Source organism: Lissotriton helveticus, chromosome 7 (assembly GCF_964261635.1).
Source record: "Lissotriton helveticus chromosome 7, aLisHel1.1, whole genome shotgun sequence".
Taxonomy (NCBI): Eukaryota; Metazoa; Chordata; class Amphibia; order Caudata; family Salamandridae; genus Lissotriton; species Lissotriton helveticus.
The window spans coordinates 1805801154-1805827676 of record NC_136068.1 but is presented as its reverse complement, the minus strand read 5'-3'; the positions used below and the strand labels follow the sequence as shown (position 1 = coordinate 1805827676).

The 26523-nt window shown below is 41.8% G+C and overlaps 1 protein-coding gene across 1 annotated transcript in view; it reads right to left on the bottom strand.

Annotated features, from left to right (window-relative positions):
- Positions 1-3302: 3302 nt before the first annotated feature.
- Positions 3303-26523, bottom strand: part of LOC144770787 (phospholipase A2 inhibitor and Ly6/PLAUR domain-containing protein-like) — a 104101-nt gene continuing 80880 nt past the window's right edge. The window contains exons 4-5 of the mRNA XM_078655540.1: positions 6904-7047; positions 3303-5840 (exon numbers count right to left, since the gene is read on the bottom strand). Of these exons, the coding sequence (XP_078511666.1) occupies positions 5647-5840; positions 6904-7047 (338 nt within the window). The 3' untranslated portion in view covers positions 3303-5646. The remainder of the gene's footprint in view (positions 5841-6903; positions 7048-26523) is intronic.

Below are 26523 nucleotides of genomic sequence, written 5' to 3'. Positions count from 1 at the left end.
CACTACTTGTTTTCAAGCCGCTATTAATAATGAAACATTTTTCAAATCTGGAATAAAAATCACTAGTGTCTTCGTCTTGTTTCTGTTTACAGGCTGAGATGGCATCCCAGTCTTCCTTTTTTCGTGGTTAGTAATCTTGGCAAGACTTGTATTAACAACTCGGGCAATGCTTTGGCTTTTTCCCCGAGACCAGTACCAGGAACTCGTGTGTTATCTTCGTTCTCTAATTCTGCCCAGTCAATCTTTTTCTCTCCCACTTCCCATTCTTTTTCTTCAAGTTTTTCGTATATGCCCGCAGGCAACAGGACCTTTAACATTTTAATGATATCAGGATACGTGTATTCTCCCATGCGGAGCATGTCTTTTAATTCGCGATGGAACCCTGCTGGATCTTCATCGTGACAGGGCACTAACTTTTTCATTTCTAGTAATTCTATTTTCGTTAAAGGAGTGTAAACAAATACTCGTTCGAGCGTACCTCCCGTTCCCTTAACAGGATGCACTTCTCGCAAGGGATTCTGTCTATCTATGTAAAATGTCTTCCTTACTGGGGGTGGAACAGGAACAAAATGTGGAGTCAGGAACGTTCTGTATTTGTGGCGTTGTTCTAAAATGACATTAATCAAATCGGTACCTAGGCCTTTCCATCTGTTTAGGAGTAAACCATCCAATACATTATATAAGGGACCTGGATCAGAATGCTGGCTCTCGTACAGTGTAATGAGGTGCTGGATCATGTACATACCCACCAGTCGCTGTTCGTCTGGGGGAAGTTTCAGAAACATTTGGGCCATTACGTCGTCTGAAAAAGTACTAGTATCACTAGTCCATCGAACTGCTGATCGGGCTAGTTCCTGTTCATGCATGGTACTAAGCTCACTGTAACCTATACGTTGTCTCAGAACTCTATCGGTAGCTTGGAATAAATGCTCAAGAGAACACTGTTCTGGTACCGGAGGAAGGAAAGTTTTCTTACATTCTAGGCGTGTGGATCTGTCAAAAGGTCTCGCCCTACCTACGTACGCTATTCTATCTGGGCTGTCTGTGTCTGCATCTTCGTCTGAAGTGTCATTCTCTTTCTCGGGTTGTCTCGTTGCTTTCTCCCTTTCGTGTATGCTTAGAATTTCTTTACGAATCTTTCTATACATGGTTTCTATACAATTTTGTTTACTGTGTTTTCCGTCTGCTATGTTGTCACTCCATCTTGTCAGGACTTTCATCTCGTCTTTATCTTTATCAGGATGATCTTGTTCTCTTATTAAACAATTTATCAAAAACTGCAAGATCATACTTTGAGTCTCGACTTTCCTGTGTGCCATAGCACACAGCCTGTCCCCTCGATTCTTACCCCCAGCGCTTGGACGCCCCCGGGCAGCAATCGCGCTCAATAAATCTAATTCCATTCCATCCATTCCATTCCATTCCATTCCATTCCATAGCCTCGTGAATACTTTCTGGTTTTTCCCCTTTCGGATGAAATGATATATTCTGTCTAAATGTTCCTTCATTTCTGGCATGGTAGTCAAAAAGTTTGTAACTCGTCGTAGACGTACGGAATATAATATCATCTTATCTTCGCCTGGCACTGGATCATATCTACAATCAGTAAGGTATTGTTTGAGGGCTGCGTATGTAGCCACTTTTGGCGTGCGCTGTAATGCTGCGTCTCTCAGCGTCATTCGTTTTGCTTGAGGCGGGGTGATAGGGATACCTCCCCCTGCTCCTCCTGAACTAGAATCGTCAATTAATACGGGGTGTGCCGTTGCTGGTAAAGTGACTGGTAAAGTAGGCATACGTAATGTGGGTTGGTCCTGGGGTACTGGCGGATTAAACGGATTCCCGGGACCAACGGCTGGAGGAACAGTATCTACGTTATTAACAGGAATATGAGGTTGAGCAGGCGTGGTAGGATTCGGATTTGCATATTCTGGGACAGTGTCGTCTAAATAGGAAGAAAGGAAAATTTCAGCTGCGGTCGGTTTATGACGTAGCTTAGTCGGGACCAATGGTGGCGGTAAATTACAGGGTGTTTCCGGGGTCGCCTTAGGCAGGCCCTCGGCGAGAAGGGGATACATGCCTTTAATAAGGGCATTTCTTTGTCTGTCTGACTGTTCTGTTCTAACTCGTTCACCTTCTTCTAGTAATTCCCTTTCTTGGGCTTTTTCTGATGATTCCCTACTTAGTTCTGCTTTCCTGAATTCTTTTTCTGTTCTTTTATGCGATTCTTTACGCCACAACTCTATGGCATCTTTCTGGGACTGTCTGGCTTTCTTTTTCCATAATGCTTCCTCTACTCTCATGATGCACTCGGCATCCCAAGTTCCTGAAACAGGCCATCTATATTTCTCTTCTAGATGTTTGGTATAGTCCACCCATAAGTCTAAGTACAGTATGGCATCTAAGCCATGTTTATGATACATGAAATGTCCAGGACTGTCCCTAGGTGGGACAGGAACTGATTCTTCGAGTAACCCTTTTCTGGTTCCTATCTGACGTAACTTTGAAAACAAAGGCATATTTGAACGTACTTGAACTTGAACACGATAAACACAGTAATGAAATAGCAAACAAATCATTCATACCACGACATCAAAACACATTAAAAACAGCTCGAACAGGTACTACCTAGTACATCGAAAACATAATACATCGAAAACATAAATCTCGAGAGACTATACTAGAAAACAGAATTACTGGATGCACTGCTAAAACAGTACAGAACATACCGGTCTCATAAAGAGACACGTCATACCGTATCCACCTAGGTGAACACGTCGGACCGGATCTGTGTACCCAAACCCGTCTGGACCGGGCACAAATTAATGAACCCGTCTAGATGCGTCCCCAGCAACGGTACTCACCGGGAAGCAAAACTGAAGGCCTCGGAAACTCGACTGGACTGGACTGCTACGACGTCTGGTTACTGCTACGCACTACGCATGCGCTTCGGGCTTCGGAAACAGGTGGGCCTCAGGATACCTCGGACCTTGCTCTCTCGGCTTGGGCTCTGGTCGGGACTCTCCGCCTTCCTCACCGCCTCGCCTGGATGCCGGACCGCAGTCTCCGTCTCCTCCGTGGGCCTGAGGGAGTTTAAGCAGAAAAATCTGCAGGTGCACAGTAGGGGTCCGTCACGGCTGTAGAAGGGTCAGGGGGCCTGCGTTACATCGCCGGCGCGTGGGGAAGGGGCTCGTACCTGTTCGGGCGCCATTTTGTGGTAAATAAATAAATAATTACCGGTACTATTTTTCTATGCATTAAAGGTAAAAGGATAGCTCAATAAATGAGAAGCAGAGTCCGTGGTATCTGAGTCATACGGGCTTTAATTAAGTGGTTCGAGCCAATGGACATCGGGTTCCATCACCTACTAAGGTTCAGGAAGGGACATTCAACATTTCTTTGACATCATACAATATATATAGTAAAACCATACAGTTGCATTGAATACAGTAGGCGTAACAAGTGACAAACTAAAGATAAGAACATATGGGCGTGAAAAGAAGGCGTGCACAGGGCGTACACGGAGGTGTGTGATGTAGACGTCACAGAAGTGTCATAAGTGGGTGGACACATGGAGGGGGCTACATGGGCAGCTGGAACCTTTAACCTACTGGTGCGCGCAAAACGAGTCATGACGTGTAACTGGGGAGAGCTGGGGGGCGCTGACTTCTAGCACTAGTAGAGGAGACTGAAGTCTGGGATGTCAGAACGACCTGTACCTATAGCGTATCTGATATCTTGTGTTTAGAGTACATGTTGCTTGATTCTAAAAGTCATCAGGGCAAAGGCTACTTGTCACTAAAACTAGTGTATGCATATATTTCATCATGTATTGCGTGAACTATGGATCTTCTATGGATACTAATTCAGTAAATCACTTGCATGGAGACAGGAAGACTGGACTGTAGACGAATATGTTTATCCTGTTCGTTAGCTAGGAATGTGAATCCGGGGAGCTGAACAGATAACTGTAGGCATAACATATTCTTGGCAGGCAGGCCAGGCCGAGCCGGGCACCGCGCTGCTTGGCAGGGAGTAAGGGAAGGGTCAGGGATGCGGGCGGGGCTGTATCTCTCGGAGCATTTCAAGAGACTTGAGGCCTGAATCTGGTGTCTGGGCCCTGTGGGGCCTTAGAAACGGGTGCATCTCGATGATTTAACGTGCACCATGTAAATACGTTGGCAACATAGGCCTAGAAGCCTAATTCAGGTTGCTTTCACGGAGGACCGGATAACTGACATATTAACGTTGGCCGCAACTGTAAATGCGTCTTTATTTTCGGTCATAAAGGGAAAATGCATAGAAATCATGCACATATATTACATGTTGGGGAACACGTAGGGACACATAACAGGGCAAAATTCAATTTTCCTCAGTTTGACTGGGCGTCAAAAGAAAGTTTGTTGTCCAGTGTCATACCTAGGTTTTCACCTTTTTGACTGGGGATGGGCTGTCACACAGACTGTCTGGCCACCATTCCGGGGACCAGATATCTGGATCTGACCCTATCAGCATTACTTTGCTTTTGTCTCCGTTTAACTTTAGGCAGTTACTCTGCATCCATTGATTGACTTGCGACATGCAGTTTTTAAATTTCACCTTATCACCACCCTATATTACCCCCTCACTTGTACTCATCATACAGCTTTTAGAGCACAAGATCTCAGGCAAAGAGCCCCAAATCTGGGGCCCTCTAGGCATTGCAGCATTGGCTTGACGAGGAGCTCCCAATGATGAAGCATGCCACAGTACCAGGTGCGTGAGGGCACTTTAATCTAATCACTCGGATCCCTTGTGATCCAGCTGTCGGACCCCTTATTCCACCTAATAGGGCTTGTTCTGTTCCTTGCTTGAGGAACTGCCCCCTCTGTGTTTATCATACGGTCCCAATAATGAAGCAAGCCACAAACAAATCATAGGTGAGGCACCCTTTACAAATCTAAAATGGTTCTTTCTCCTTCAAGCTATTTCTTTTTTTTTATGGGATTCGATCATTTTGTGATATTTATAAGACAGAGGAACACTTGTTCATTGCATTGACAGGGGCTGCTCTCCCCACAAAAATACATTCCTTGTGTCTTGTGAGGTGGTATTGTTCCCTTTTAAGTGATGCCTCTCCTGAAGAGATCGGTGTGGTCTGCTCTCACTTTGTTTGATGTGACATCAGTGTGCTGTGGGTAGTGTTTGTCTTAGCAAACAAGAAATGTAAGAAACTAGAGATGCAAGGTGTACTGACTTTATTTCTTCAAAAGAAAAGGTGTTATGTGCTCGCACCAGAAGCATTTACTGGTTTAATCCCTTGGGTGAGCCGTTGACGGACTTTGCAGTGTGAAGGCAATCCAGTGGAAGTCAATGGGTCATCCACACATAACAGCAGTTAAAAGAGCTCGGAGGGTAATGAAGGAGGTACTCTGGCTTGTCAGGGCCTGATCATTTTTAGAGTTGCACTGAGTCTCTGCTGCCTTTAGCATAAGCCCATCCTGACACTGACATTTGGAAGGGAGGGGAAAGATCTGTCAAGAAAATCATACAAATCGCTGCTTAATATTCCTCCAAACAATGTGAGCACTCACTACAGTGCTGGACCTGTGAGCATATCTGTGGCACGCTTGCCATTGCAACAAGGACCAGAGACTGCTGCAGGAGTAATCAAACAAAGAATTTGATCAGAAAGATCCCAAAGATGGCTGACTGAAGGATGCCCGGCTGAAGGCGGATGCTGCTGTCCGTGCAGGTCAGATAATTTGTTTTTTTTCTTTGTTGAGCTGATACTGAGGTGTTTGCAATATCACAAAAACTTGGAGTCGCACAGCCACGTACAGCAGCATTGGTGGTCTGAGAGCCTGTGGAGAGAGGAAAAAAAGTCAGAAAATTGAGAAGGTGGGATTTGAAGGAGGTACCAGCACATGAAGGAAGAGCAAAATAAGACATGCAACTCAGACAAGGTGGATAATATGTGAAGAGTTTTTATCTGCAAGCTCACCTTTGTGAACCTTCTGCATAAGCAATAGCATTGCACAGGAGTACACAATTATGAGGGCCTGGGTAATGGGACCGGTAATTCTCTTCGCTGGAGTTGTTACCACCTGGTACAAAATCCTCAGAGGGATAACGAACAAGCCAGTCATTTCTGGACCCTGACGGTCCTCAGTGACATGGGCATAACTGAGGATGTTGGTTCACCGCATCTCCTTCCGCTGAATATATTTAATTCTCTGGCAATGTTTCTCACAGAGATTTCAGCTGCTTCAACTCCAGTTACCACGGAAAGACCCTCCTAGTGAGGGCCGAAACATCAAATTCTACCATCTTTCATGAGTTCAGACATTACTTTTAGGAACCTCAAACATTCCCAGAACGAGGTCCACATCTTACAACAGCTGAAGGGTTCCAAAGGCACCGGAAATAGTTTGTGAATTTCATTTTCACAGAGCAGATGCACATGTAATTTTGCTCAGAAATAGCTTTACTAAGTGAGCTCATATGGAGATGCCAATTCTTTTCTTCCACATGGAAAATATTTATCACCAGGCAGAAACTCTTTCCATTTCACTCTGATCAAATTTAAGGCCTTTCCTTTGCTTTCCATGCTAGGAAGGGATTTACTCCTGCATTTGTCAGGAGTAAATGTGTGGCCTTTTTTACGGAGTAAAGTGGTATGGGACAGATGTACAAATAGTAGGTACAGCAATTTCCTATTTGCGATTTCCAGCAATTCACAATTAGGAAATCGGTATTTCTAATGTATGTACCTCTTTTGAGTTTCATTAGTGACTCCTAATGGGTCAGAAATACGAAAATCACATGTTCTAAAAGAAAATGGAGTCTACCCACTCACCCCCCCAAAAATTGAAGTGACCCCCAACATTAAAATTAATAGTTGAGTAAATGAACAGAGAGGCTTACCGGAGGTTGTTGAGAAGGAAAAACTAATACACTTTGTCTCTGCTCCAGTGCACATCATGGTTTCTGAACTAGTGCAGTAAGTGGAAGATTCATCTATGCAATATTGGCAGATGACACCGTTCTGTGTACTGTTGGGTGATGGCACTGAAACAAAATGAAAAACTTAATTTGTACAGTGCATAGACTGTCACAATTGTACCAGTGAGCAGGCGATGAAGAAACAAACTGGAAGACCGCCTCTTTCAAAGATGGCTGATGTTAACAACTTGGGATAGTGTTGATGTTCAAAGGAGTATGTTGAGTTTACACGAGCACGGAAACCATGGTTAATCAATTGGTTTTAAGAGGTTGTAATGCAGAGGTTTGGTGGTGAAGTTAGTCTAATGTTATGCCAACATCATGCAGTGCTCAGTCGGTTATATCCCATCCGAGCGCCAAACTATGAGTGGCTCATTAAATTCCACCCTGTACATACACCCCTGTTTACTCAAGAAACAAAATTATGAGTTTGGTATTATTTAAATCATCCGATAATATCCAACTTGTTAAATATACGATATTCGTTAACATGCTGTTTACCTTATCCTGCAAACTTTGGTGTTAAACACCAAATCTGCATGTTATTACTGATGAAATAGATGTTATTTATCACACTCAATAAGGTCCTACATGGAATCATGACTGACCAGGGGCATTAAATAACACCTCAACTCGTAATCAGGCTCATAGGCACTGATTATGAGCTAAGGCGTTATTTATAACCCTGAAAAATAACAATAGGATGGGGTATGTTATTTATCAGGTGCCATCAATAACACCAATTATGAGTTTAGTGGGAATAACATGCAGATTTTGGTGTTTAACACACCTAAATCCACATGATACAGTAAAAACCTTTGGGATTCAGACAGCTTATGGGGAATTTCCTGGCCAAACCACTCTGACACTTTCTCTCACTGCGTACCTAGATTTTCAGAGTACACTTCCCCGAAATGATTGATCAAAGCATCTTCTATATCTTCCCTTGACCTAGCTAGGTCTGCTGACCCATCCAACTTTAGTTCTTTTACGATTTTTACTAGATCTTTTTTTATCTTCCAATCGAGTAGCTTGCCTCAACCTTCACCATAGTTAAAATGGGTCAATATGCTCGCTCGCCATCTCTCCTGCACCCTTCTTTCCAAAATGCCTGCTAACTCAACTTTAAGGATCTCGATAGCAGCAAACCCGGACTCCTGCATTATTTATTTTTCCGGAATCTTATGTTCTACCTGCTTAATCTGATATTCAATGATAAGAATTTCAGTCCTCCATTGCTTACTTTTATGGGACTGGATAGATGTTATCCTCCCTCTTAAAAAGGCCTTATAAGAATCCTAAACTATACCTAATGGGCCCCTATCCAAGTTCTGTTCAAAAAAACCATTGAGATTCCACCCCCAATATTCCCATTGTCTCCTCATTGGCCAACAAGGTACGGTCAAAGGTCCACCTTCTTTGGTGTACTGTGTTGGGGGGAGCCAAACATAGAGAGATGGCAGAGTGATCCGACAAATAAGATCCCACATGACTAACATCCTTAACATGGCCCTTTATAGCTTGATCAATGAAAAAATAATCTATTTGTGATCGGTGACCATATGTTTTATTGTTGAACATAAAGTTGTTTAGCTGAATCCCAAAGGGAAGAGGTGAATAGGTCAATTCTAGACTTGGAGATTAAAAATATTATTAAAACCGGGAAAGAAAATAAGGCAGCAGGACCATATGGCATCCCGGTAGAGATATACAATAAACTAGAGAAATTCCTTGTACCAGTATTGGTTCTATTGTTTACTGAGATATTTGAAGGGGGTAAGGAGATCCCTGAAACTTGGAATGACGTCACTGTCACTCTGATCCTCAAGGTAGATAACCCACCTAACCGCTGTGACTCTTACAGGCATATCTTGCTGCTTAACTCAGATTACAAGATCTTTACGAAGTTATTAGTAGATAGGCTGAGTGGAGTACTAGACATGTTGCTAGATGAGGATCAGAAGGGCTTTGTGCGTGGAAGAGGCATCAAGGAATTAACGTATAACCTAATTGGTGCTGCGGACGTAACAACTACATTCAAAATACCACTAGCAGTTATTACGGTAGATGCGACTAAAGCATTTGATTGGGTTAATTGGTCTTACCTGCTGGAAATTTTACAGCTTTATTATTTGGTGGGAAATTTCTGTAGGGAAATAGTTCTTTTGTGTAAGAATCGGACTGCCAGGGTTTTGGTGAATGGTAAAGGGGAATCAGGCAGGGGTGCCCATTGTCTCCCCTACTTTTTAATTTGTACATTGAGCCACTAGCCGAAAAGATAAGGCGACATGGAGTATAAAACCTTTTAGATTTCAAGAGTGGGAGAAAAAACTAGGGGCCATATGTATCAACATTCCGTTTTGCGATTTCTAAATAGCGATTTTTAAGGAATCGCTATTTAGAAATCGCAAAATGATATGTATGTGGAAAATCGCTTTTTATTAGCGATTTCCTAAAATTCCTTAATTGCGATTAGCAAATTGCTAATCGCAATTAAGGAATAATTTCCCATTCATTTCTATGGGCCAGGAGGCCCATAGGAATGAAGGGGAAATGTGCGATTCGCAATTTGCAAATCGCTAATTGAGAATATTTTCAAGGGTGCAGAGGTGCCAAAGGACACCCTGTTGCACCCCTGAAATCTGCATGGGTGCACATGTGGCGCACATACATGCCCTAAGGGCATGTATGTGCGTCACATGGCACTTTGAAAAATGAAAAAATATGCATTTTGAAAGGAATTCGCAACTTACCACCAACTAGAAGTTGGTGGTAATTTGCGATTCCTTAAGGCCAATTTGCTATTTTTTTTTGCTTCTTACATTGCATTTAAAGAATTGCAAAATTTGCGATTCCTTAAATGCAATCGCAAGATAAGGAATCGCAAATTTTGCGATTCCTTATTTTTCAAACAGATTTCCTTCATGCATACCATAAGTCCAAATTGCATTCGCAAACGCCGAAATTCTGCAAATTTCGGCTTTTGCAAACTCAATTTGGCTTGATACATATGGCCCAAGGGCTCTACGAAGACGATCTAGTAGTTTATATCTCAGATCTTAATACAGCACTGTCAATAGTGTATGACCTGGTAGCCCAGTTTGGAAGGATTTAGGGGGATGAAATCAATGAAAACAAAACAGTTGTGTTAAAGTGGAATATGGACTCGCAATTAACTGTGTAAAGGAAGAGATTAAATATCTAGGAATTTAAATCGTGCAGAAAATAGAACAAATCACCGAAAAGAACTTCCAAAGGGTGAAAAAGGCAGTAGCGAAACTTTTACTTAGCTGGTCTCACCTTCCTCGAACTATTTACTGCAGAGTAAACCTTGTGAAAATGGCAATCCTTCCAAAGTTAAGTTTTTTTTTCAAAATATTCAATTGGCTTTTAAGGAAGTTTGGCTCCAAAAATCCCAATCCAAAATAACGAGTTTCATCTGGGCGTCGAAAGGTACGAGAATTGCCTGGAAAAAGCTTAGACGGCAGTTTGATAAAGGAGGGCTAAGACTCCCGGATTTGTGTTATTATGCTTGTTGTTTTTATTAAAAGGAGGAAAATGCTTATTAAGTAAGCCAGATAGCTCTGATATTGGTAGAATGTTCAACGCCATGTTATCGGATGTAGAAGGGGGCAAGCAGGAGTTCATATATAAATATGGTGATCCTCGCTATTTAAAAAAAGTAAGTCTAAAGACTTTGCAAACTTTTGCATTAACTTGGTATAAAATCAGGAGAGACACCGATATAAGCTATTACAGTGGTCTGGCCCCTGTTTGGGACTCTCTGGGCTCCCCAGAATGGTAAAAGAAGCTGGGATAAACACCCGGGGTCAATTGATGGTTGATGGAGGACTGATCTCCTGAGAGGAGGCCCAGGAGACAGTGGTTGGGCAACTGTCAAAATTTAAATACCTGCAAATTAAAAGTTGGAGCATCACGGATGGGTTAGGTGCAGGACAATCTAATGTACTAGAATCCTCAATAAAATCGGAAGGATCCCGTGGAAAAGAGGTGTCAAGATGGTACTGGACCTTAGTGGAGTGCTCTGATGGAGACATATTCTGCCAGCAACACTGTGGGAAAAGAGCTTGCCGGGAGAGCAGTCTGGCAAGTATACTCCACAGTACTTGCTGCAAATTTAAGGCCAAACCACCTTTTTTGTCTCCACAGGGTCTATTGGACCCCATATAAGCTAGCAAAATTTGCAAAAGGCGCTATGCTGATATGTCCTAAGTGTGGGGAAGAGAAAAGTAACAATGAACATATGTTCTTGAGTTGACCGGTACTATGAGATTTTTTGCAGGATGTGAGAAACACAATATTTTTAATACTTAGAGAATTGATCCAGTTAAGCAAATCCCTTGTCTTTTTTGGACTTCCAGTTAATTAGAAAACACTATCGCAAAACACAAGACAATTTTTGTTTTACTTAATATTGCTTGCCCGTAGAGAAATCTGTAAATATTGGATTAAAGCTACGTCCCTGAATAATGCAGAATGGTTAGCTGCTGTAAAGTATACAGTTAAGATGGACAGAGCGGTAACGCACAGACGTAATGAGTTCTGGCTCCCCTTTGAAAATTGGATAACCCCTTTGTAATGTGTGAACAACTATTATCATATGATTAGGCCTTTATATCATGTTTGCTTGACTACGCCGGTGGCGGCCTTGAGAGGTTCTGGTCGTTTGATTGGCTTCCTATGGTCGGAGTAATAGAAGCAAGGTATAGAGTGACTCATCTTAGGTGTAAACACAAAAGGGCTCCGGAGGGTGCTATATTCAGGGAGAGCTCGGAACCCTGCTTCTTTATTCCTTGTGTGGACGTAGGCTGATGCAGACAAAAAAAAATTATCCAGTAAGACTGTATGTTTTCACCTGGTAAACTTCAGCAGGCTTGATTATCATCAGATGCAATAAATATCTTCACACTCATAATCATGCATTAAACAGGAGTCTACACACGGGTTGCAAATGTAATAAAGCCCCTTAGAGATGCAAAAAGAAAAGATTTCTGTAGTGAAGTAATGTGAAACAAGACAGGATACCTGAGGTCAGATCTATTAGGTTCTTATGTTGCCCTTGCATCACTCAAGGTGGCAGGAGGCAACACGAGGGCTTAAGTAAATTTGTAAAAGCCAGGCAAAGCAACTTTGCATGGCTCTGTGTGGCTTAGTATATCCAGAGTAACAGAAGGTAGCTTAAATCCCTGCCTTGCATTACTCTGCATTGGGAAGGCATTCCATGGGTGTTTCCATGCATCCACCCATGGATTTTGGTGCATACCTAGATTTACAAAGACTTGAAAACCTGGGAATGCTTCAAAATGGTACGCCTCCCCAACAGAGGAATAATAAGGAGAATATCCTCTGGTATGCCGTGTTGTTTCAACCATTCCATTTCCCTGCGATTACAATGGCTTTAGCTATTTTATTGCTTCTCTGGCCTGTGCCACCATGTTATTTCCTCTTTCTATGTGTGCTGCATTCTACAGCAAACGTAGAAAGAGGAAAGAGGAAAATTCAGCTGAGGATTGTTTGTGTGCATGAAGGTGTGCCTTCCTGCACAAAAAAAATCTTGCACTTTGGTGCAAAGATCTCTGCTTTGATGCTAGGCAGCACTCAGTGCACAAGAGAAGGGCGTGAGCAGGGATGCAATATATCCTAGTAGATATGGTGCATTCCAGCTCTCTGCATGTGTCATGCAGCAAAGCACAGCAAGTTGTCTTGCTATGTTGTATTGAGTGACATTTTTATATATGTTGTCCTGGTATCTAGCAATATACCACATGTAGGGTTGACAGCAAAGAGGCATATATCATCCATCCATTCTCTCTGAAGAGTCATATGTGGGCCAGAGGATCTGAAGCACCAGGTAGCCACATAAGTTATATTTTAATACAGTGGCTGATGAACGTTTGTTACTAGCTCAAAGTCTCTGTCAATATTGACCACTTTGAGGTAAAACTACAGTGAAGCCTGAGGGCATGCAGTCCATTACTCCAAATCCTCTTAGCCACAGTTAACACCTTTACCAAGGTATTAGTATGCCTACAAAAGGTGTGTGGGCTCTGCATGCAGAGGGGCTTGTGCTTTGATAGTCAACAAAGTTACCTAGTCAGCATGCCATAGTTACACCCTTTGGCTTGTTAGGATGGAGTGTTTGGACCACACTAAACCTCCATGGCCAGGAGAAAAGTACCACTCTACCATCTGTGACATTGGAAGGGCTTCAGTTAAGCTTCACTGCACCTTGGATTGCCTTCTGCAGCCTGCTGGGTGGGTAGCTACACAAATGTAGGTCATGTTGTACCATCATACCAAATCGGGAGCGGTACCACTTTCACATTTTTTATTGGGAAGGGCTTTGTCCTAGCCCTGAATGCATACTCTTGTCAAATGTCCACCCTAAGATCACAATCATAGTCACTGGGGTAGAGGCGTTCCTTTGGTGAGCTTTGTAACCAATGGTCCTTTCTGACCTCCATGGGGATTAGTTGCCCCTTGAGCCTCTCTTTGGAGAGGATGAAATAAAAGAGCTCTCTGCCAAGGGCCTATACTCAGTTCACTAAATATATAGAAAGAAAGGTATTTCTTTAGGCGGCTGCAGGTGGCTGATGTACAACCATAGGCATGATGTGATTTGACCCAGAATTCATGTAAGCCTGCAAGCTGATGACGTACTACCACCACAATCATCCTGTGCTTGAGTGATGCTACACTGCATCTTTATGATGCCTCTAAATGACTATCAGGTTGTTCTACCGCTGAGTACTCTAGGGAGAGCACTGATTGAATTGTCATTCACCCAGTCTAGGACACCACCTCACTCTCTAAAGAAGGACCAGCCCAAAAGTACTTTCACTAGTTCCACCAGTCTTCAGAACTATCAATTCTGAGTTGCTTTTGGAGAGATAACTGTACCTCATTTTCCACTGCTGCATTTTATGCCTTTAATATTTCTCTTCACTACAAGACGCCGATCCAGTTGTCCTTTAAAAACACACTGTAGGGGCGTGGCCAAGATGGCGGCATGATCAGACGCGTCTTGCCGGAGCTCCCGCCGACAGTTGGCTTTAGCACAGGCTCACGGCCGCAAATAGCCGCAAAATCTGCGTGCATTGAGAACACACCTTTGGGCACTATATAGCAGCAGCAGAGCAGCCTAACAGTGGGCTTGCTCCCTTCTGGGCTTGGTGGAGCACCTCAGGAGCCTGCCTGGCGGTTACCGGCGGGGAGCCTTTTCGGCGAGTCTGTGACGGAGAAGGTGGAGAAGGCAGACCATGGTAGCAAGTGGGTGACAGTGGCGGGGGGGCACCTCGAGGGGCCGGGTCCCGGTAGGGCCAAGGGATGTCCACCACAAGGGTGAAGTAGGAGAAGACGTCAAGGACCTTTTTGCTAAGGCCCAAACGTATCAGCAGGCCAAGGACATGGCGACCACCAAGTCTCCAACGGCTGTAGAAAGGGGGGGGGCTCGGAGGGAACGGAACTGATCAAAAAAGCCTTCCTAGAGTCGCTTTTCATCTCTCTGAGGGGGGACATTCACGCCCTACAGAAGGAGTTCGCAAATGAGATCAAAGAAGTCCGCAAGGACATGGATGGCATAGGGGAGCGAATGGCGACCCGGAGACCAAGAGCGATTCCTGGGACAGGAAGATGGAGGCACTCCGTCAAGAGATAGTCCGGATTCATTATCAGCAGGTGAACCTCCAATCACATACGGAAACTTGGAGAATCGTTCCCGACGCCATAACGTCCGCGTCTGGGGCGTAACAATGTCCGAAGACACCAGGGATCTCTTTAGCTTCACCGGCGCGCTGTTTCGCCACATCCTCGGATGCTCAGGAGATACAGACATCCGGATAGACCGCGTGCACAGAGTGGGCCCCCCGCGCCTCCCCTCGGCCCCACCGCCGGACATCCTCGCGTGTGTGCAGGACTTTCGCATCAAGGAGGAGATACTGCTGAAGGCACGGCAGAAGCATCCCCTATCCTTCCAAGGGCAAACCCCGGTTTTATACCAAGATCTGTCCGCTCTTACCCTGCAGAAACGACGTTGCTTCAGACCCGTCACAGCTTTCCTTCAGCAACAGAACATTAGAACATTTCCTACAGCTGGGGTCATCCCTTCCGTTTGATCTTCAAAAAGGACAATAAGCTGCATCAACTCCTTTCCTTGACAGAAGCGTGTCGATTATTGGGTCTGGACCCGCCCGCAGAGACTGAAGAGATGGGGGGACCCGCAACAGAGACAGATGATGGTAGACCTCGGTGGCGACAACAGACTAGAAGACGTCGGGTCCGGAAACCACCAGCAGCCGAGATCAAAGATGGCCAGCGGGCGGCGGTGGAGCCAGTGTCTTCGGACGCCGAGGTGCCCCATCCCAGCTGAACTCTGAGATCCGTAATCGTGGCTGGGTCATATAGGTATTATGTAGGGTGCTGTCGGCGGGAGGGAGGGTATTCTCCGAACTGACAGACTACCCTGGACAATGAGGTTGCTTATTGCAGTTGGGGGGGATTTAATATTTCTCTGTTGCCAGTTATTTGGGGTAATGTTGTTGGGGTGGGGGGGTTCCAGGTCCATGAATGCGTGTGTGTGTGTGGAGTGATGTGGTTCTTGCTGCATGACCATGGGAGTGGAGGTGCGGTGCGGAGCAGGGAAATAGAGGGTTCGGAGTTGGAAAGTAGTTATGCCGCCGACTGAATTACGTCTCCTTAGCCTGAATGTCCGAGGCCTAAAAAATCACGTGAAATGGAGGGCAGTACTTTAGTTCTTGGAGAATTCCAAGGCTGACATTTGTCTTCTTCAGGAAACGCACCTTCTGACCAGGGATTGCTTTAGGATGAAATCGCGCTGCTTCCCGCTCCAGTTTTTCTCATCAGGCCCCAATAAGACAGCAGGGGTGGCGATTTTGGTGGCCCAGCACTTTTGGGGGAGGATGAGACGGAAGGTAGCTGAAGTGCAAGGGAGACTGCTCTCCTATAGCTTTTCCCTGGGGGATACATCCTTCACAGTCAGCACAGTCTATGTTGCCTAACTAGGGACAGGAGAGATTTTTTCATCAGGCGCTTAGCGATGCGGCTGCGACATCTGATAGGTATATCTTGGTTGGGGGTGACCTAATCTTGGTATTTGACAACCTACTGGACAGGTCAGGGCAGCGCACCTCACAGACAGGAACTTTATCCGGGGAGGGGTTGGCTAGCCTAGAGGAGATGGGGATGGTGGATCTTTGGCGTAGCTTTCATCCGGGAGTCCGGGAATATTCCTATTACTCTAACGCCCATAAAACGTATGCGAGGCTGGACTACTTTTTATCCTCCACATCACTTAAGGCGCTGGCAACTGCAGTAGAGTTTGGTGCTGCAGCGCTCTCTGACCATGTACTGTGGACGGTGGTGTTCTCCTTCCCCCCTGTGACTAGGGCCGCGCGTTGCTGGAGATTGCGCGACACGCTGCTTCACCGTAAGGACACTGTAGAGAAGATCAAAGAGGCCATGAAAGATTACTTTAAGAGTAGGGGATCCCACCTGCGCTCCTAAATATCAACACACCTAATTCGCCAAGTATATACTGATCAGAATAATCATAGTATAGAGAAACAATTATGCTGTATTAATTCACCATATTATTTGTGTCGTGATCAAATAGTCACTGGTCACTGGGTACAGTATACATTCCTATGATCCTGGTGTGAGGTTTCCAATTGTAAATCAAAGAACATAAAAATAATGTCAATTCACAGCCAATAAATCCAATTCACAGCCAACACGTGTTTCGTCTGGCTTATCAATTCAGCCAATGACTTCATCAGTGCTGTGTTAAAACATCAAATAAAAATATATTTCAGCAATCAAAAATCTTATATATAAAAATTTCACTCGAGTGAGTAAAATAAAGAATATAAACTCCAGTGATACTGAGGAATGGAAAATAAAGTATCTACGCCACCAGGGTTACATAGTCACCATAGTGCATACCCATTATATCTAAAATGTAATTTCAATATCACAAAATTCACCTTGATAAGAACTTAATCCTATCATAGAAGATTATCTCATCATGTTCACATTGTGTGGTATATTCATTATCTATGGAGAAATTAACATAGGCAAAGTATAGGTAAAAAATATAGTTACAATGTCCAATCCTAGTATCGGCACCACATTATGTCCAACCCCATAATCCATGTTATATGGGATATGGTCATCTAAATAAAAAGTCTCTGAACTCACCAATTACTACCTTCACCATCAAATCACAAAACGGTTGTCAAATTCATGGATTTATTTGAAGTTCCCAACTGAAGGAAGATATATAAATATCTACAATAAGAGATTTAAAGTAATCAGTAATGAGGTTTAGTAAATATTAGGGAATCACTAATAATGTTCCCTCAAACATCTAACTCTTACCTATTTATTTATATAAATATTCACGACACTCAGTACAAGGAATACTTATATTATCTCACGTTCCCAAATTAGTCCTAGGCACTCTGAAAATTAAAAAAAGAGTAACTGGTAATCCAAAGTCACCGAAAATAAGATATATTGTATATGCACATAATACTCGAATTATTTGACTCACCCACTATCCGTATGTAATCAATATCTCCATCTATTTGAACATGTATCTCAGAATAACTATGTGATGTATATAGTCGAGCAGGAATGATGTATTCAATGTTCTTACTCCTACACAATAATTTATTTTACATTTATCTAGCCCATTATGCAAGTAATCTGTGGGTTGATGTTTTATTCTACTATAAAAATGATTAGAGACAGTATTGGACAAATATTTGTATTATGATAAAAAACTGCAATTGCCCTATACATTTGGATTATGTAATTCTGGTTCATGTACTAATATTTACGAACTTTGCCTGTGATTATACTCTCCTAATTGTCTCGATTTGAATAGTTTTGGAATGATAAATACCAAATTATACATATTCTTTATGACTTGTACGTATACCCTATTCTGAACCTGTACGACATCACATTATGGTACCATAATCCTAATCAGATGTAAATGATAAATGGAGTTTTCTATGTGTTACCCAATGGAATTGATGGTAGCACATGGCGTAAGAGCCTGTTGATGTACGTTTAACATCAGGGTTCGATACTCGGGTTACTCGATAGAAGTTAACGCTTTAAAAAATATATATTTTATTTGAAAATTGTTTATTTTCATGGTCTTTAAACACATTGACTATTAAATGTAAATAATATTTTAGACCTTAAGAATACACGTTGTGATAGTCCCAACACGAAGCGGCTCTTAGAGGTTTAGTAAACTAAACGGTTGGCTGATATTGGAATAGGAGGTTTCTTTACTCGAAATTCTTTGCCATATAGATTGTTGCAGATAACGGACAACTATGGGTTTTTATCGAAGTTAATAACCAGTTACGGCTAGAAATTTAACTTAAAAATGATATTATGCACACTACAATATGGCGCCCATGGTTCTTAAGGTATAAAAAGCCATTCTAATATGGCGACCGCGCAGCACGCCGGATTTTGATATAGACGAGACTACATACAGAACGGGTGAGTGAGGACCCTACGTAAAATTACCTAACGTATTGTTTTATACCGTATACACGTACTAATGTACGGTATATCTTCTTTTTCCTTTTGGATCGTGATTTCCGATGTTCAAATAGATGGAGATATTGATTACATACGGATAGTGGGTGAGTCGAATAATTCGAGTATTATGTGCATATACAATGTATCTTATTCTCGGTTACTTTGGATTACCAGTTACTCTTTATTTAATTTTCAGAGTGCCAGGACTAATTTGGGAACATGAGATAATATAAGTATTCCTTGTACTGAGTGTTGTGAATATTTATATAAATAAATAGGTAAGAGTTAGATGTTTGAGGGAACATTATTAGTGATTCCCTAATATTTACTAAACCTCATTACTGATTACTTTAAATCTCTTATTGTAGATATTTATATATCTTCCTTCAGTTGGGAACTTCGAATACATCCATGAATTTGACAACCGTTTTGTGATTTGATGGTGAAGGTAGTAATTGGTGAGTTCAGAGACTTTTTATTTAGATGACCATATCCCATATAACATGGGTTATGGGGTTGGACATAATGTGGTGCCGATACTAGGATTGGACATTGTAACTATATTTTTTACCTATACTTTGCCTATGTTAACTTGTCCATAGATAACGAATATACCACACAATGTGAACATGATGAGATAATCTTCTATGATAGGATTAAGTTCTTATCAAGGTGAATTTTGTGATATTAAAATTACTTTTTGGATATAATGGGTATGCACTATGGTCACTATGTAACCCTGGTGGCGTAGACACTTTATTTTCCATTCCTCAGTATCACTGGAGTTTATATTCTTTACTTTACTCACTCGAGTGAAATTTTTATGTATAAGATTTTTGATTGCTGAAATATATTTTTATTTGATGTTTTAACACAGCCCTGATGAAGTCATTGGCTGAATTGATAAGCCAGACGAAAAACGTGTTGGCTGTGAATTGGATTTATTGGCTGTGAATTGACATTATTTTTATGTTCTTTGATTTACAATTGGAAACCTCACACCAGGATCAGAGGAATGTATACTGTACCCAGTGACCAGTGACTATTTGATCACGACACAAATAATATGGTTAATTAATACAGCATAATTGTTTCTCTATACTATGATTATTCTGATCAGTATATACTTGGCGAATTAGGTGTGTTGATATTTAGGAGCGCAGGTGGGATCCCCCACTCTTAAAGTTAATTTCACACGTTTGTGTGACCTGAGGGTAGTCTGGTAACCACCCTTTTCCTACCTAGCTGCACCAATTACTTACATTTCAGCGTAATTTCCTGAAGATAAATTGAGCGCCCTTTCTTGCTTGGTTACCAGTTTTCCGCTCTTCTTTAATTTGGCTTAAGGGCAGCCACAGGAATTGACATGAATAGGGATAAGGAAGCACAGGACCTCTTTTCTAATTTAAATGCAGGCTCCTCCATAGGGACAGCTGTGGGTTTCAGTAAGGAGCAGAAACAGGAAGGCTGGAGAGCTAAATTTATTAAATTGGAGCGTCTCAAGAAAGCAGAACTTAACAAATGGTGGGATGCTTCCACCCTGAAACAGTATATAGTACTAAATAGAATCCCCAGGGGACTACGGTCACAAATTATGCCTACCTATGAGGATCTTGAGCCAGACTTACTTGATACATGGGAAAAAGAGTTAACTAGTAGCTCGAGGAATCTCATCAATATCCTAATAGAAAATGCTGAAAGAAAAATTAAGAAATTGCTGATTGAGATAGAAACTCTAGAACGCGAGATAAAGGTACTTAATATCCCAGAGGCTACCATGAAGAACTATGCAATACTAGATCAAATTTTAATAGAGATGCAAACTAATATCAAAAGAAGGAAAGCTAAAAAACTTAAAAGGGATGAGAATGACTGTCGTACAGGCCGCGTTTTTACCTTTGCACGGCGCTTTGATTATCTAATGAATAAACCACCATTGTCAAAAAAGAAAGGAGAGACCTCGAGCACTAGTGACCCTTATTCCTCTTCTAGTAATATTTCAACAAGTGAGAATGAAGAATCTGCAGATACTGCAGGAGCCACACCGATAGGTAATAGTTTTTTAGAGGAAGTACGTTGGATAAGGATTGGCAACAGACGAGACTTAGGAACTGTAAGGCAAGGAAAGGAACCAGAGGCAAAGGGAGAAACAAGAATAAGGCAGGGCATGAGGACTCTGTCTTGGAAAAATCAGTAGAAAATGTACAAGATCTGAATGCAATTCAAATTGTTAATCTTTCCTCAGTGAATTTAACTGATGATATGATTTCTTTGCTTAAAAAAGGTTTAGATTTTTGTCCATCGAATAAAGTTGATTGGAATTTAGCGAAAATTGATGTGTACAAATTCACTAGAATGTTGAAAATAAAGAAGTACTTTGCAAACCATCCAAAGGTATCCAATACTGTGATTAGGTCTGAATTAAGTAATCTTTCAATTCAAGAGGTACAAGAAACAAAACTCCTTTTCTCTCTTACAGAGAATGAAGAAGATCCACTTACTATGTCACAGCTCCTTATGGATCTAGAAATTAACCAAACCACAGTAGAGAGCGGTTTGAAGATTAAATCACGTTGGACCCCTCAGTTATCCTCTGGAAATGTAATAGATGCCTTCTTTAAAGCAGAGAATTTAGACATAGACAGACAAATCAATAAAGAAATTAGACATAACAAAAGATATCCTAGAATCAACAACCTGACCAGCCAAGAACGTTTAGCATTGAAAACCTTAATTTCAAATCCTGATATAGTCATAAAAATGGCTGATAAAGGAGGGAATATAGTTGTTCAGAATACATCAGACTATGAAAATGAAGTCCTTTCACAACTCCATGACGTACGGTACTATGAGAGGGTATCATCCAATCCACTGCAAATAATAGTACCATTGATCAATGATAAACTGAAATTTTGGTATGACAGATCCTTGTTGGATCATAATGAATATATGTATTTGAAAATAGTCTCACCACGATCCCCCTGTATATATTGTTTACCCAAAATTCATAAAAACAGAGAGAAACCACCTGGGAGGCCTATTATCTCAGGTATAGACGGACCTACTGAAAAATTATCACAATACATAGACATCTACCTACGTCCGTTTGTACAGAATTTACCTTCACACATCGAAGATACTAGACATGTTCTCAATTTGATGAATGATGTCATGTGGGAAAGTGGAATGATCCTAGTGACACTTGACGTAGTTTCTTTATACAGTAACATTGACCACGACTTGGGGATAGCAGCCATAGAAACCTTTTTGAGAAAACGTCCAGCTGAACAATATGATCATAATATGATGCTATTGGATATGACGAGAATAGTTCTTGAGAACAATTACTTTCTATTCAGAGACAAATGGTACAGACAAAGACTTGGTACTGCGATGGGTTCCAGGTTCGCTCCGTTTTTTGCCAATCTATTTATGGGTTGGTTTGAGGCGGAGTGGATCTGGGGCCCTAAGGGCAGCAAATGGATCGATCACCTGTACTATTGGGGTCGGTTCATTGATGATTGTCTGATGATATGGAGGGGTACTGTAGAAGAGCTACATGAGTTCTTCGAACATCTTAATAACAATCATGTGTTTATGAAGTTTACAACAGAATATAGTTTTGAGAAATTAACATTTCTTGATACAGAGCTATTCATTAAAGATGACAAGTTGTGCAGCAGGATGTTCCGTAAACTTACAAGTTGCAATTCTATATTGGCAGTGGACAGTTGCCACCCCACATGCCAAATTAACTCGATCCCATATGGCGAGATGTTAAGAGCACGTAGGAATTGCTCTGAGGATGCAGATTTTGAGTCCAATGTGATCGATATGAACGGAAGGTTCAAGACTCGAGGTTACTCAGATAAAGTGATAAAGACAGCTACTAGTAGAGTTAAGAATGTGAAACGTCAGGATACACTAAGAACTGAGTTCAATCATAATGGTGCGAAAGATACCAAAGAGTTGGTGAGATTTGTAACCAGTTATGGAGAAGGATCCCACTGGTTATATGGGGTCTTGAAGAAGTACTGGCACTTATTATTAAATGATGCAGATATTAGGGTGATGTTAAACGAAAGACCCAACATCACATATAAGAAAGAACCGACATTATCTAATAAACTGTGTCCCAGTTATTTCAGTGTACCTGATAAATCGAATTGGCCGACTCGCCAACCATCAGTTTTCTTTCATTGTGGAAACTGCAGTTCTTGCAGATGGGCTGTTCATAAGATTAAGGAGTTCAATTATAATCGGATGGGAACCTTTAAAATTAATTCCTTTATTACTTGTGACACTACATTTGTGATTTATGTGATTGTTTGTTCATGTGCTAAGAACTATGTAGGTAGCACCACTAGGAGACTACGAGATAGGATGGTGGAACATTTTAGGGCCTTGAAAAACGGAGATACAAGGTACCCAATAGCAGCACATTTTATTAGGACCCAGAATGATAAGACTAAACATAGATTTCTATATCATGGCATTGATGTAGTACAAGCAGACAAGAGAGGGGGTGATAGAACCTTACGGCTACGGCGTAGGGAATGCCTTTGGATCATGAAACTTAGAGCTGTTGAAGATGGCCTAAATTTGGACTCTGAGCTGCAATACTATCTGGGTCACTAAATATGTGAAGCTGTATATGTTACTGTACTATATGCACATATACTCTTGATGGTCAAATGAAAATGTATCTCAGAATAGCTATGTGATGTATATAGTCGAGCAGGAATGATGTATTCAATTTTCTTACTCCTACACAATAATTTATTTTACATTTATCTAGCCCATTATGCAAGTAATCTGTGGGTTGATGTTTTATTCTACTATAAAAATGATTAGAGACAGTATTGGATAAATATTTGTTTTATGATAAAAAACTGCAATTACCCTATACATTTGGATTATGTAATTCTGGTTCATGTACTAATATTTACGAACTTTGCCTGTGATTATACTCTCCTAATTGTCTCGATTTGAATAGTTTTGGAATGATAAATACCAAATTATACATATTCTTTATGACTTGTACGTAAACACTAGTCTGAACCTGTACGACATCACATTATGGTACCATAATCCTAATCAGATGTAGTTGATAAATGGAGTTTTCTATCTGTTACCCAATGGAATTGATGGTAGCACATGGCGTAAGAGCCTGTTGATGTACGTTTAACATCAGGGTTCGATACTCGCGTTACTCGATAGAAGTTAACGCTTTAAAAAATATATATTTTATTTGAAAATTGTTTATTTTCATGGTCTTTAAACACATTGACTATTAAATGTAAATAATATTTTAGACCTTAAGAATACACGTTGTGATAGTCCCAACACGAAGCGGCTCTTAGAGGTTTAGTAAACTAAACGGTTGGCTGATATTGGAATAGGAGGTTTCTTTACTCGAAATTCTTTGCCATATAAATTGTTGCAGATAACGGACAACTATGGGTTTTTATCGAAGTTCATAACCAGTTACGGCTAGAAATTTAACTTAAAAATGATATTATGCACACTACAATATGGCGCCCACTGTTCTTAAGGTATAAAAAGCCATTCTAATATGGTGACGGCGCAGCACGCCGGATTTTGATATAGACGAGACTACATACAGAACGGGTGAGTGAGGACCCTACATACAATTACCTAACCTATTGTTTTATACCGTATACACGTACTAATGTACGGTATATCTTCTTTTTCCTTTTGGATCGTGATTTCCGATGTTCAAATAGATGGAGATATTGATTACATACGGATAGTGGGTGAGTCGAATAATTAGAGTATTATGTGCATATACAATGTATCTTATTCTCGATTACTTTGGATTACCAGTTACTCTTTATTTAATTTTCAGAGTGCCTAGGACTAATTTGGGAACGTGAGATAATATAAGTATTCCTTGTACTGAGTGTCGTGAATATTTATATAAATAAATAGGTAAGAGTTAGATGTTTGAGGGAACATTATTAGTGATTCCCTAATATTTACTAAACCTCATACTGATTACTTTAAATCTCTTATTGTAGATATTTGTATATCTTCCTTCAGTTGGGAACTTCGAATAAATCCATGAATTTGACAACCGTTTTGTGATTTGATGGTGAAGGTAGTAATTGGTGAGTTCAGAGACTTTTTATTTAGATGACCATATCCCATATAACATGGATTATGGGGTTGGACATAATGTGGTGCAGATACTAGGATTGGACATTGTAACTATATTTTTTACCTATACTTTGCCTATTTTAACTTGTCCATAGATAACGAATATACCACACAATGTGAACATGATGAGATAATCTTCTATGATAGGATTAAGTTCTTATCAAGGTGAATTTTGTGATATTGAAATTACATTTTGGATATAATGGGTATGCACTATGGTGACTATGTAACACTGGTGGCGTAGATACTTTATTTTCCATTCCTCAGTATCACTGGAGTTTATATTCTTTACTTTACTCACTCGAGTGAAATTTTTATATATAGGATTTTTGATTGCTGAAATATATTTTTATTTGATGTTTTAACACAGCCCTGATGAAGTCATTGGCTGAATTGATAAGCCAGACGAAACCCGTGTTGGCTGTGAATTGGATTTATTGGCTGTGAATTGACATTATTTTTATGTTCTTTGATTTACAATTGGAAACCTCACACCAGGATCAGAGGAATGTATACTGTACCCAGTGACCAGTGACTATTTGATCACGACACAAATAATATGGTTAATTAATACAGCATAATTGTTTCTCTATGCTATGATTATTCTGATCAGTATATACTTGGCGAATTAGGTGTGTTGATATTTAGGAGCGCAGGTGGGATCCCCCACTCTTAAAGTTAATTTCACACGTTTGTGTGACCTGAGGGTAGTCTGGTAACCACCCTTTTCCTACCTAGCTGCACCAATTACTTACATTTCAGCGTAATTTCCTGAAGATAAATTGAGCGCCCTTTCTTGCTTGGTTACCAGTTTTCCGCTCTTCATGAAAGATTACTTATCACATAACAACACTTTGGACACCTCTCGGGCCACGCATTGGGCGGCGCTCAAGGCGGTACTGCGCGGTGAGTTTATAGCGGTATCAGCGGCTGAAAACTTAGAGAGGGCTCGCAAGCGCAAGGAACTCACGTTGCGGACAGGAGAGCTAGAACAGATGCACCAACGGACGGGTGCACCTCAGGTGTGGAGGCAACTCCAACAAACGAGACAGCAACTGGCCGCCTTAGATCAGGATAGGGCGGAATTTGCGGCCCTGAGGGTAAGGCACATGTACTACACTGGGGGGGACAGGTGCGGGCGCCTGCTGGGACATGCTCTCCGGGAAACTCAGCAGCGACGTATGGTGCAGGAGATTGATGCACGGGACGGTACGCGGGCTACTGACGACGGCGGCATAGCAAAGGTCTTCAGCGATTTTCATACTTCCCCATATGCGGGGGCGCGGCTCGATCCCGCCAGCGGCGAGGCTTTTCTGGAATCCATTTCTTGCCCTGCCTAGTCGAAAGACCAAGCAGAACTCCTGGATAGTAAAATCCGTCCTGAGGAGGTGATTTCGGCGATCTCGCGCCTTAAATTGGCCAGGGCTCCGGGGCCGGACGGCTTTACAGCACTGTTTTATGAAACATTCTGTCCCCAGATAGCGCCGTTATGGTCTGCCCTCTTTAACTCATTCGAGGAGCCCGGAGCAATCCCACGTGACTTATTAGATGCCACCATATCGGTCATCCCTGAACCAGGGAAGGATCGCACACAGTGCGGAGCGTACCGCCCCATATCTCTTCTCAATGTCGATCTCAAGATCTACACTAGTATCTTGGCGGCGCAGCTGGCACCGCTTATGCAGGGACTGATCGAGCCGGACCAGGCGGGGTTTATCCCGGAGCGACAAAAGGTTGACAACACCAAGAGAGCTCTAC